We start from the raw sequence: 13,669 nt of genomic DNA on the forward strand, positions 1-13,669 counted from the left end.
AGAAAACACGTCCCACTTTCTTCCTTCTTCTTTTTTTCCTTTTATAAAGATCAGTTGCTTTCATTTCAGTTCAGGTAAGAATAAGCTGTGTATTTTGAAATGAAAATTAATCAATTAAAATATATGTACAACGATGAATATAAAATAATAATTTATGTAATATACATAATATTTGATTAAATCGTTCGAGCGTTACGCCCGACAAACATACAACAGACAACAGTGTAATAGTAGAATATTGTTATTACATTAACGTCAAATATATATATATACTTTTTTTTTGTTTTCCCTAGTTGTATATCAATTTACCCTCGTGAGTGAGCCGAGAGCCGATTACAACTTTGTAGTTAATTACAATGAAAAATAATAACATTCACTGTGTACACTCATTAACTTCAATTATGCTCGATGAACAATACATACAATACACGAAAGATAGTTTTTTATCCTTTGTTTCTTTTTTACAGTATCATCAGGTAATTTGTGGCTCGTGGGAATGTGAATATGCGATTTCCGTAATCTTTTTTCGTTCTTTGCTTTTTTTCTTACAAAAATAATTTGAAATATATAATCTGAGATCTGTAAGACAATAGAAACAGTATTGGATCGTACAATTAAGAATTTTTTAGTATTTCAAATTGCTATACATCGTCGTATATGTGTATCTATAATTAATCAGTGTCTCTTCCTTTTTTCCATCTCGTATCGACGATAAGGATCACGACTGTCGTATATTTTTATAAACAAATTTCTTTATCAGAATTCTGAGGTATAATACGTGTACGATTTGTCTAATTTTTTCTTCGATTGATTAACTCATGATAAAATCAATTTTTTGTCAATTCTTTTCCGTCCCATAACTCTTTTTTCTTCTTATACGTATTTACGACGACCCTGATTTTTTATCTCGGAAATAGAAGTTTCGGAATGCCCTATAGAAATGCACCGATCCATAAAGATGTACTTCTTAATCGATTATTAACCAAGATTAATTACTTGAAAGAGATGAAGACAGACAGAGATAGAGAACGTGCACACAAGGTTGCAAATCTTTAAAAGTCAGAATTGCACCGGGAAATATGTACGCTTCTCAAGATAAGTCACTTTTGTGGATTTGAAAAATTATGTCAAAAATTACGTTCGAGTAGTATCGAATCATAATCTTTTTATGTATATACCTTCTCTTTTTTTTATTATAATAATCTAAATTGCCGAGTACGCGAGAGTTTTTCAATTCTTTTTGTACCTCTGAACTTAAACATAGTGTGATCTTTTTATCAAGCACAGTTGTAATTAATTATTTTTTAAATTCAACTACTTATGATTGCCTGTTTTACGATTTATATTTCATTTCATTTCATTTCGCTTTGAATAAGCATCACCCGTGATAAAATCAAACACAGCCTCATTAATTGAAGGGTTCTGGGAGCAAGTATTAAAAATATAGATATCTCATATGTATAAAATTGTATCCTAGAAATGGATCGAGAGTCGAACGAATTCAGACGCTATTAAAAAAAGAATCTTGAATTTTTAGCCGATCATCTTGATATTACAATTACATTAATTATTTGTAAGAAAGTACAGAGTTGAATTTACAAAATACTTTCAGTGTTTAATACTATATCACGACAACTTAGAAACGAAAGAGTCATAGAACCCTTTTGTAGTCGTCCTACCTATTTTTCCCCCTAAATTATAAACAACACTTACGCTTAGATAAAGATTTACAATCGTAGTTTCGTCAAATTAAAAATCATCCTCTGAAAGAGAAACTATATTGTGTCCATTATTTTTTAACTTTTTTCCTGAAGCGATAGTACAGAACCGTGGCTTGCAAAGCCTCGACAGAAACAATTTCCGTTACTGGATAGAAAAATACTAGAAAGGTTCAGCCGTTTTAACAATTTTGTTTGAGTTCATCGTATTTCTTTCACTGTGCACGACCTAGTACACAAAACTTTTGTGGCAAAACTCTACCACAAAAGTTTAAGATCACCCGCTTGTTGTACTAATTGTGAATCTTCTGTTAATTCAGAATTAATACTGCACAGTTATTAATAATAAATTTAACTAGTAATTAAACAGTTTTTAAGCTAATTTAAAATTGTAAATTTTTTAAATGAAAATCTCTGCTTTTTTAAAAATATCTAGTGATTCCAAATTTTTAATTGTCGCAGTATATTTGAAATTGCAATCTACTACGATCATTGCGTTTCTCGCCTTAAGATATTATTTTTCTCTTAGCAGAAATGTAAATTTTCATTCCCGCACCCTTCAATTAGGGCTTCCCTTGTTACTATGGCGGCGTACTAGGAGGGACCTAAAATTTGTATTGGGTCCCCCCTGGCCCGTCTCATTCTGCCGGTGTACTTGATGCCCACCTGTCGAATTCTATTCCAGAATCCGGGCTAAGGCCCAGATCAATGGGACTAAGGAAGCTGGGAGCTGGACAATTACATGGTCCTCCAGGCCTGCACGCTCCGATACACCTCTGATCGTTCCCCCTGCTACTTCTGTCACCTCTATCCCTTAGTTCTTTCTCAAAACTGTGCAATTGCTCCATAAAATGGAAATTCGGAGCCACATTAGATTTTCGGCTGCGCACCAGGTTGAAGGCATCGTTTAAGCTGAGACTGCACTTGTGCATAAGGTAGGCTACAGTGATAGTGACGGACCGAGACACTCCGGCCAGACAGTGAACCAGCACTCCTTTGTCTGAACTTCGAGCCTCCTCTGAAAGATGGAGAAATGATTATATCTCAAATTTACATGTAATTAGAACTTATTTTTCCTTTGATTTTGTAGGTTGTATTCACCAATGAATTGAATTGCTTGTGGAAAGAAACTAGCTAGATTCTGGCTCCAGTGATCGCTTATGGGTATTTGCATGTATTTTATCGAACCAGCGCTTTCAAATACATTTGGCAAATCTGGGGTTACGTTCAGAATGTACTGTATTCTATGACGTGCCAAGGCTTCCCTGTCTTCGCTATTCGCTGCGTTTCCAAGGTACAAATGGGGTAGAATTTCAACTGGAAAATCTTTATCCTCTTCGGGTCCTAGAAAAACATGAAACAACTTTAACATTTCTTACTTTGTATTTTATGTAGTAAAAGAGTTTGTATGGCTTACTAACCAACAGAATCACACGTGCTATCGCTATCAGAATCTGAATATGATCTCGTAGGTGGTGTGGAAATTCGAAGGGACCTGAGACCCATTAATTCACCGTCATTAGAATCCTGACCTGGAGGACCTTCACCACTGGCTTGACTACCCTCACACCATTCAGGGTATCTATCTCTGAATGCTCCAAAACCATCTGTAAAATGAAATAAAGGATTTGTATGAGTATAAATAATTTAAAGCCATAGCTATGCAAAAATATGAAAGAATATATAATAGAAATAAAAAATACTGAGTAGTAAATGAATGAAACAAAAATGTTTTTTATTGAATAACAAAAGAAATTTGGCATAACTACAAGATGTAATTAGATGGACATCAATATTTTTTGTACAAATAAATATTTCATTCACAGATGCTTTTAAGTATGAATTTTTAAATTTCTCTAATGGCAGACATAACTACAGACATAATGGTAGAAACTTGGAATATTTTATAATATAGCCTTTAGCTATACTTATTTCTTCTTCTTTTTTATTTTCTTCTTATTTTTTAAAATACAGTAGTTAACGCATATTCTTTTTTTTCTTGTAGCACATATTTGTTCTAACTATATGGAAATATTATGTGCAATCATACAAATATATGTATTTATGAATATACTGTTCTTACCCATTAAAATAGCAACATATCCTCCACTACTTCTAAGTCTCCGACTTAAAACTTGAATTGTTTCACCCTGATGTCCTGCAGGGTCTGTAGAGTCACCAATCAGTATAAATGTCCCTCTACTATTCTCATCACCACACAAGAACACCTCCACTCTGTTTCTTAGATCTAAGCACCTTATTGTTGACAGCAGATCAACTTTACCAGCTGCTAGCCGTCTTAACATGATGCTAGGTATAGCTAAGGGTACAGAGCCTCTAATATGAGCTTCAGAGAAATCAGAATGTGCCCTACAATCTAAGATGAGAAGTTTGTTTGGACCATCCGGTGACCTAAGATGCCTGAATAGCCATTCAGGATCCACCAGATCTTCTTCCATAATATTTCCACCTGGCATTTTGTAAGCTTAATCTGAATTCCTGATGCTTCTTTGGCCTTCAACCTTTTTCTCCTTAAAACATGCTTGCCCTCCTTACAGACATAATCTCCTCATGTTCTCCATTGGATTTTAAAAAGAAACAAACACCTGAGACTTGACAATGTTGAAAGAAATCTCCTTCTTGGTATGGCACTTTCAAGTAACGCTGTACCATTGGTTTCTGTGAAATGGTCAGTGTACACATGTGACATCTGCCTAGACTCGTAACCCATGGAACAACAATTTTGTCACTACATGTTTATCGGTAACTGTGGACAGTGTGAAACAAGTGTGCATGTACATTCAGCGCGCGCGCGCATCCTACGTGCACGCGTCCTGTACATCTATTCTTAATTATTTATCAAATACGAAATGGCACTTGGAGTTGTATAGTAGAACGCGTTCTCTGGAGGCATCCAGACGCTCGACGTCCTCCCCCAGCCTCATACACGCGTATCTGTGTCGTAATCCCACGTTTTCTCACGTGTTTCCATCACTTCCTGCGGCACCTCGATGCCGTGTTTTCTACTCCTCCTCCTCCTCCTTCTCCGCCACTGCTACCGCCAGCAGCTCGTCTCGATTATTGATCCTTTTGTAAATAAAGACGACAGGTCTAATTAACGCCACAACCGAGGAATGTTTCAGCCCATCCGACAAATGCATGATCCCACGCGCTCTCCCAGTACACACTTCCTCTAGCTTGTTTATCTCAACATCACACCAACAGTCTAACCGACATCATCACGTCTTGTGAAGAACGTGTTGGCATTATTCTCTCTTTTTCCACAATGGGACAAACGACGAGTGCGTGTATGTACGTGTGTTCCTCTCCTCGCGCTAAATCCTCTCTTTCGTTCTTCTCTTTCGTTGCCCTTTTCTTTACTGTGAACTCGACAGAATCATAACTACAACACGTTCTCAGATCCAGCTTCTTTTTCTTCTCGACTTGACCAACACACAGGGATGCTGCGCTGTACACTGGAGCTGCCGTGAACGGTCGATTCAAATCAGTCTGAGTGAACGAGGTACTTAGTTCGGGAGATCGGTCGCGTATCTCGGCGCTGCGCGACTCGAGACCGTCGCCCTCACCTCACAAATCCCTCCAACATCGCTCGACGCGTCTTCCCTGGGTTGCCGGACCGACTTCCTGTTCTTTTTTTTCTTCTTTTACGTCTCTCCTTCTCTGTCGACTCTCGACCGAGTCACGGAGAGAGCAGCAGAGAGCTCGAGCTACGATTCTCGTGTGTCTTGGCCTTCTATCTTCTTCTCGCTTTCTTCCAACTGTCTGTTCTTCTCTAACGTTCCGAGCACACCATAGATTGTCTCTGTCTCTCACCCGTGGCCTTCTAGCCAGCCTGCTGCAGGCCACACCTTACCTCGAGCGTTCTTCCGTCCAGAATGGGCAAATGGCGCTCGGATCCTCGATTGTAGGGGAAGCTGGTCTTCACATTGATTGGTGCCAGGTCACGTGGTGTCTGCTATCGGACCAATCCCGATCCGGACTGACGTCAGTTCATTGACAAAAGATGTTTTCATTAACAAGGCGTGGGTAGATGGGTCGGGGGTCGGTACTGACCGAGGCGCACAGTAAGCCAGAGGTGAGGAGACGACGGGGAACGCTTCGTATACGCTCACTCTCTCACGCGTGCGTGGGCGCATATTATTACGATCCACAGGAGAACACGGCACCGTCTACCCAAGCTACCTCGTATCGACGTGCACGCACACTCGCGTGCACGTGTTGCGGCCAGGACCGGCGTCATATGACTCGTCACCCTGTAGAATTTGACGAATCTTATTTTTTTTCCTAATTCACTGGATACCTTTATGCATTGTTTTATATCTTCGATATTATCTAAAAGATAAGAATACTAATTAGATAAGTCTTGCCAAAGATCTTGAGATCTGGAAAATAGAAAAGTAGGTCGAGTTTGAAACTCGAAACATGAATGAAAAATTTTAGGTAAAGATAAAGTACGGCTCCTTTCTAATCAGATTTTTGCAGGCTTCAGAGCATTGAATGAATAATTTGTTATAACTTCATCCATGTCTTAGAATTGATATAGAATTTAAAAATTTTCAATCTTCTTAGGATTTCTGAACACAAGTAAAATTCCCATATAGCTTTCTATCCACCATTTTCGGGAATCTCCAGTTCTTCAACCTTGAATTATGCAGAATAATACAAAAGTAGAGTAACTGAAAATGTAAAATTTCTTTGAGGAAAAGCTAAAAATAAAATACAATATAATTCCTAATGGATTTTTAGAGCTTACATTTAGAAATCCGTTATTTTCCAATCAGTTTATTACATTATACTAGTATATAAGTACAAGCAAGATGTTCAAGCCGATTTCTTTGATAACAGTGCTCCTAAAAAGATTACGCCCCTGAGCTCTGTCATACTGTACGTGAAGCCTCACCTCGGATCGGGCAGCCTATCAGGCGGCTCTCGGGCGTGGGTTGGCATTCCATTCATTTGGGCTGCTGTCGTTGAAGATTTTCACGTTCGATCACGCGGACGGCGCAGGGCCATTTTATCGCGACCCCTAGAGAATCGTCGCCTGCAGAAAGAATGAGTAGGCAGAAATAGAGATAAAGAGAAAGCGAGACAGAGGACGAAAAGGGCCTCTCTGGTTGGTGTCGGTGGCCTTCGACGAACCACGAGACGAATTTCGATTCGATTGCGTGGGAGCGTGATAAGGTGAGCGTACTACGGCGTCCTTGCTACTCCACGCTCATTTCGATCAATGGCGGCTGTAGATTTACGTAAGAACCTACCATAGATCCTCGTATATCGATTCCTCGTTATATTTACATTTTTCAATATCCGTGTGCGGGATACAAATCCTCTTCGACTATACTATGTGTACGACAAGTATAATGGATTAATATTCGATCGAGCTTCAAAGCGTCACGCAAGATGCTAATGAATCTTACTAGAATGACGTAGTCGACCTTTCTGAAGATAAAGAGTATCTTTTTTTATTATATAACTAGAATATTTGATATTAGAATATGGCTCTGTGGATCGCATTAAAAGTCTACCGTAGTAGTAGTCGGAAAATAAATATTATCGTTGGAATTAACTTGTGCTTATAGATTTCACAAAATAACTATTATATGAACACCTTTATTAGACTCAGTATCTAATATTAGAACACAGGTATACAGATTGCATTAAATAGTCTGCTATGGAAATCGCGAGACGTGGGTCGTACCCTATATTTAGCCAGAAATTGGAATAGACAAAGGGTACGAACGTTTACTATATTAAATCCGTCCTTATATTATTATATCCTTATCTCATTGCAACAAATATAGCAAAGTTATAAATTAATTCGCCAAGTGACGGTACTAGTTAACTACGGAACTTTGTTAGATATATATAGGTATTATTCCTATAAATTTATCTAATGTTTTCACATCGCGTATAAAGAAAAATTTTGGATGTACATATGCTGTAATGAGAAACGAAATTATTCATATTTTTAAATTGTCCTTAAGCCTAAAGCTATAAATTTTTATCCTCCTATAAAACCTAATTGTTCCATGGCCTCAACATAAGTACTTTATACCTCTCATAAACTTGCCCTTGTACAAAATCTAAGATTTCGTTTCATGACCACAACATAAGTATTTTATACCTCGACCATAAATTTTTGCCCTCATATAACATCTAAGCTTTTGTTCCGTAACCATAACATAAGTACTTTAACACTATTGCTGTATCCCTTCAAGAAACTTATAGCTGAATCGGGGAATAAGCTATTGATCGGTATGAATCTGGACTTTTTGAGTTGGTGCATCGCTGAACGAATCCTCATTAAAGCGATTATCGACCGATGGCCGGCGGGAAAGAGAATAGGGAAGGTGCATGCGGTATCACTATGGCAGTCACACCAGTAATGTGTACGCTAAGATGACGTAAGTGATACCTGTTGATGACCTTAACAGGTGTGCATACTTAATGGCAGTGGCATTACGTATTTCGTGATGCAGTCGGAAGTCGCAGCGCATTACTCAATCACGATTCTATAGTACGCCTCGTTGACTCTGTCACGATGCTCTTTTCTCACGACTACCTAGATCCCCATTAATATTCTTTCCTATCTTTCCGCTAAGAATTTCGGAGCTAAATACGTGTCATTCGGTGAAATGATATCGTCCCCATTTCTTTGAATTTCTAAACCATTTTGTTCAAAGGAAACCGCTGCTAAGAGGTTAACGTTTCCACTTAGCAAGGTATATCGATTGTCGAGACCATATCTCGGATCTACAGAGCCAGATTCAAAGGAAACATCCGTTTCTAAGAATCCACCACACGGCGTGAGTCGTATAACGCGGCGTTTATTTGCGTCTGGTTCCTGCAGGCTACCGGAGGAGGAAACCGATTATCGGGTTCACAGTGCCTCACCAGATGTAACGTCGAACGCGTATACACGTGCACAAACGCACCAACACCGAGGTGGACGCAAGTGTACGCACCGGAAGCAATACTCCCTGGCACTTGGCCGGGCATTAGTGCATGTACTGGCTGATATGTATATGTGAACACAAATAAGCTTGTACACTCCACCGCGTGGGCGTGTGCGTGTGATTACCACGAAAAGCGGCCCTAGGTTGACAGGAAATGGTTTGAGATAAGATAATGACGTCCCTCGCCTCTCCTGCATCCGGCTGCTTTCTTCGTCGCTTCGACGTTGGAAAATGTTCCCTTGCCGCAGCTGGGACAGGTACTGATTCAATTTTCAATCAAATAAGTTTACAAAAATTTTTTTATGTAACCACCATGATAAAATAGGAAAATTAGAGATGAATTGTATAATAATTACGGTAGAACCTGGAATCCTTAGAAACTTTCTGACGTAAAAAAATAGCAGTGAAGATTTTTTCGATCATGAGTCTAAAACAAAATTTTCAATATAAGCTCCAAAATAAAGTGAACAAAATGGTGGATGGAGTGTAATCAAAATGGAACCTCGGGCGCACGAAAATAGCCATCCGACTCTTTGCGAGGATTTTTCAAAATATACAAGAGGAATAGCAGTGTAAACGAACCAGGCCTCCACTATGAATAATCGCATCCTGTCTCAGTAACTAAGCAAAAAAGAAAAGAAGGCTTAAACATATATAAACATCTGAGGTCGGCATTTTATAATAGTAATAACGATAATATCTCCAAGTCCAACTTATTTGATGTTTGCTGTAATTAGTTATGCAAACATTGATCGATGGTATTGTGCCAACGATCACGTTTCATGGATCATCAATGCATATTTATAGGTTAGAGACGTAGATGGTTTCCCGCGCTTTCCATTCTAAGGGAAATTGGTAGACGGGAGACCAATTCTCTGAATGACTCTCGAAACTGGTGTGCCCACATTCCTCCAGCCACACAAGATTCGAGGTTCTGGCATGTTCACTAGCCTGTAAAACTGCTTGCGGGATCTTCGTTCCCCCCTCTTTATGCCTACGGATCGAATAAACGACATACAGTTAGTAAAAGGTACCATAAACGTATCGATGCATGTATATAGGTAAGTACAATGATTACAAAAGATTTTACATTTCATTGTCATAATATGAGATTTCTGTAGTCATAGAAGAGTACAAATTTAATATATTTAGACATAATTAATCACCATGTAAATGCTACAATAAATAGAATAGTGTACAAATACTTTGTTGATTATATTGATTATTAAAAAAAGGGAAACAATTATATCGGTTAGGGTACATCTCACATATAACATTCGCTTTACTTTAGTTCTTGAAATATTCGTAAAAATATTTTTAATACTTTTTATTTTGGTATAGGTTATATTTGGATTAGGATTGAGTTAGGTTCATATACTATAGTAACCGTACACACTTTTTGTAGCCACTGTATGTATTTTTCACATATAGATCAATCAACACCAAAAATAAATTATACTTGCCGAATTCTTTTGTAATTCACTTTCGCATAATTCATCTTGATTCTTAGACATAGCCTTTTATTCGTCAATTTTTCTTAAGATTTGGCAGCAAGGTTTTATAAGAGAAAAATACATAATATAGATTATATGTCATATATATTGATTGACTGATATGTCAAACAGAATGCAATTATACAATCAGAGGTGGCGCTAATCAGGCCATCTCTATCAACACTGTTCTCCCGCGTTTTTTCCCTTTTTTCGTTAATTGCTTTTAAGGACAATGATAGTCGTAGATTAATTTTTCGATAGTTTAAGAATATTTCTTCACTTATGGATATATTTGATTAATTGTTAATTATTTACTATCGTAAATCGAAACAAAGGGGGCGCTGAAAAATTTTTCCCCCGTTTTCACTTACTTTCCGTTTCCGATGCAATTAATCGATTTCACAACAACAATTTTATTTTTTCTAGTATTTTTAATGCATCAAATTAAAATTTCCATGCTTATGTATTAGTTATGTTAAAAGTGAATAGATTCAACTAAAATTGAATGTTAGGGAAAAGGCATTACTTTTTGTAGTAGTCATTTCCGTCCCTCTGTTCCCTGTTTCTTGGAGAAGAAATGGTCCTCGGGCTAGTCCCGGTTTTGTGCGAAAAAGTTGGTAAATTTGTCGTTGAAATCGTAGTAGTGAATATAATTTCGTAATTTGACCGTCAAAGTGATGTTTGAAGTGATTATCGTTTATGTTATAGCCTTTCATTCTTAGCAAGTTATTAGTATCAAAAGTATTTCAGATCAAGGCTTTCTTTTTCTTTGTGATTTTTCAAAATGTTTTTTAACCTATACAGCGCGCTAGTTACCGTAAATCAATCATGTATCATTTTGTTCGTTATCGATATGCAATTTGCGATTGAAATACTTGGAAAAAGTAGAAGGAGGCGTGAATTCTCGGGAGTTCTGTGGAATGTGCTTAAGTGGCGAACGATTTGAAACTGGTAGAGCAATTCTATTTGTTCTATGGGTGTACGAAGGACTGATTCAGGTTTCATCTCGAGTTCAACCCATAGGAGTTTGGTAAGAGTGAATCTAGAATTTCTCATTGTCTCTGCATACGAATTTTAAAAATAGCGTAATATTTTAAACTCTACTTTTTTTATCCGATATTTAAAGCCATTGTAATACGTTATTTTATCCAATAATTAAATCAACCGAGAAGTTCTCGCAAATTCATATTTTTGTTTTAATTACTAAATATTATACGGAATGTGTACTATATTTTTGATATTTCATATATTTTCTTATATTACGTGCATTCTATGCATTTTTCATTTACAAATTTCGCGTAACCGCATAATAATCCGCAGTTTAACTATAAGGTATGTATTCGACCTAATATAAGGCATTTGGTTAGTCAGGGGTTATAGAAAAGTGTAAAATTTGAAAGATCACATTTTTATTCAATAACAAAATAACTTAATTTATCGACAGCTAAGTGAGATCTCTGAATCTTAAAATTGCATTCAGAACAGCTTTATTGCATTAAATTTTCAAAAATTGCTTAAATAGCAGAGGGAGTGCTATATCAGTCAACTCAAATACCTTATTTAAGGACATTTATTGCTTCTATTCTCATCACTCGATCGATAACAATGAGATTCAAAAATCTTCCGCGTCTTTTTTAATGTTTATACACTTTCTAAACAAAATGCATATTACAAAATGTACCAAAATATAGGATATGTATATATTTAAACAAAGTGCCAATCTTACAACAACAAATTAATGGAAAATATCAAAAATGAATGGATTTTAGAATTCCATAAGTATGGTTCAAATGCATCAATATATCGAAATACGATCACACAGATCTTCAAATATCGACCGAGCGGTTACGCAATTATCGACTTGTCCAAGGTCCAAAAAATCATCCATCAGTTTCAGTTAGATAATATCTGTCTAAAATAATATTAAAGTATTATTGAGCCATCGAGGGTCATAACAATTTAGAGTTACTATTTAATATTTTGGAATTTTTCATTTAATTTAATTTAATTTTATTAATCTTTAAATTTTATATCTTTATATCTGAATCTTAAATTTTATAGTTGCCCATTATAGGCATCTATGATGCTATTGATACTTTTAACTAAAGACATTTTACAGAAATTTCGTAGAAAATTGTTATATTTTCAATATTTTAGTATCATGACAAATAATATTTTTGAAATTATGAAGAGGATTAATCAATTATGTAGCTATAAAAATATAATATACGACATTAGATAATAATATCACCATTCTATTTTATATTAAAAAATATCTTCCTTTATATTCTATGCTAGTTAAAACGAAGTATGCCATTCTTTAGGAAGATAATAAGCGAAGAAATTGTTGAAATTAAGAAGATAATCAATTAATTATAAAGTACGGAATGCAACGTTAACATTAACATTATCTTTGTCATTAGAAAATATCTTTTTTTTATTCTATATGTGTCAAAACAGTGTATGTAATTCTTTACGAAGATAATAAGGGAGGAAGTTTAATTAGCGGCTTTCGCTAGAGGATTCAAGAATACTTGTCCGCGTATGGTAGCTTGTTGTATACAAGTAACGTGCTAATATAGAATGCGCCGGCATACGTTGGTAGGTGGCGAAGTAAAATAATCAATGAAGAGGCGAACGGGATCAGGAGGGAGAAAGCGAAAAGAGCTTTATACATTCGCGCCTACGCGGGCCCACGGGTTCTAGTTATTATCCCGCGCTGTTTTTGTTCTTCCTGCCGGTAGAGAGACCTTGCCAGGAATTGGAACGATGGTTCGTATATGGAATCGTCCATTACATATGCGATAGCAATTTAATCCTCATTTTTGCACCAAATATACAATGTATTCAAATAAAATGTTTCTTCTTTTTAAAGCAATCAGAGAGAAGGAAATATCCGAAGACGTTTTTTAAATCTATGGTTTGTATTCGAAGTTAGTGCAAAATTTATGTGCTATATTTCGTACATGTTACGTAATTTATAAAAGTTATATTGTTTTTTAGAATCATCGAGGAATAAAAAATATTTGAGCGCTCTTTTTACGAGATACCGTTCATATTTGGAATTACAATTTTACTTATAATTTTCAATAATTAAACAATTTATTAAACTAAAATTATTTTTCGGACATGCTACGATTATTTTGGGCAATCGTTATGAATGACTGTGAATAACTCAGTGCTACAAGAGTCGGAAAAATGAATGCACATAGTATGGCCGTAGTCTCAATGAATCAAGGTCCGATGTACGCACATAGAACGCTAGACAGTGAGTGGTTCATTGATTTTGAGGTGTAACGACGCTACGCTGAAGTTTAACGTTCGCGAAACAAGAACGTGATTCTGCTCTCCTGCGATCTTCTCCTAACGAGCCCACGCTTTTTCCTGGAATTCTGCTCACCCGACTTACAACCACTAGTTAATTACTTTCATCGACGGAAGTCGGCATTTACGACGATTGCCCTGCTGCCAATTTGTACTA

At 36.5% G+C, this 13,669-nt stretch overlaps 1 protein-coding gene and 1 long non-coding RNA gene across 2 annotated transcripts; one reads left to right on the forward strand and one right to left on the reverse strand.

The window, feature by feature from the left end:
- Window positions 1-122: 122 nt before the first annotated feature.
- Window positions 123-5,819, reverse strand: LOC117242328 (dual specificity protein phosphatase Mpk3). The gene is made up of 4 exons (XM_033508885.1): window positions 3,802-5,819; window positions 3,140-3,325; window positions 2,820-3,062; window positions 123-2,736 (listed from the first exon to the last, which is right to left on the reverse strand). The coding sequence occupies exons 1-4, from the start codon at window positions 4,193-4,195 to the stop codon at window positions 2,357-2,359; spliced, it is 1,203 nt and encodes a 400-aa protein (XP_033364776.1). The 5' UTR covers window positions 4,196-5,819; the 3' UTR covers window positions 123-2,356.
- Window positions 5,820-6,786: 967 nt separating this feature from the next.
- LOC117242329 lies at window positions 6,787-9,941 on the forward strand. The gene is made up of 3 exons (XR_004495226.1): window positions 6,787-6,920; window positions 8,590-8,952; window positions 9,147-9,941. It is a non-coding gene; the product is annotated as an uncharacterized LOC117242329 (long non-coding RNA).
- The last annotated feature ends 3,728 nt before the right edge of the window (window positions 9,942-13,669 follow it).

The sequence above is a fragment of the Bombus vosnesenskii genome, unplaced genomic scaffold, assembly GCF_011952255.1.
Source record: "Bombus vosnesenskii isolate JDL3184/JDL3185 unplaced genomic scaffold, Bvos_JDL3184-5_v1.1 scf7180000016274, whole genome shotgun sequence".
Classification (NCBI taxonomy): domain Eukaryota; kingdom Metazoa; phylum Arthropoda; class Insecta; order Hymenoptera; family Apidae; genus Bombus; species Bombus vosnesenskii.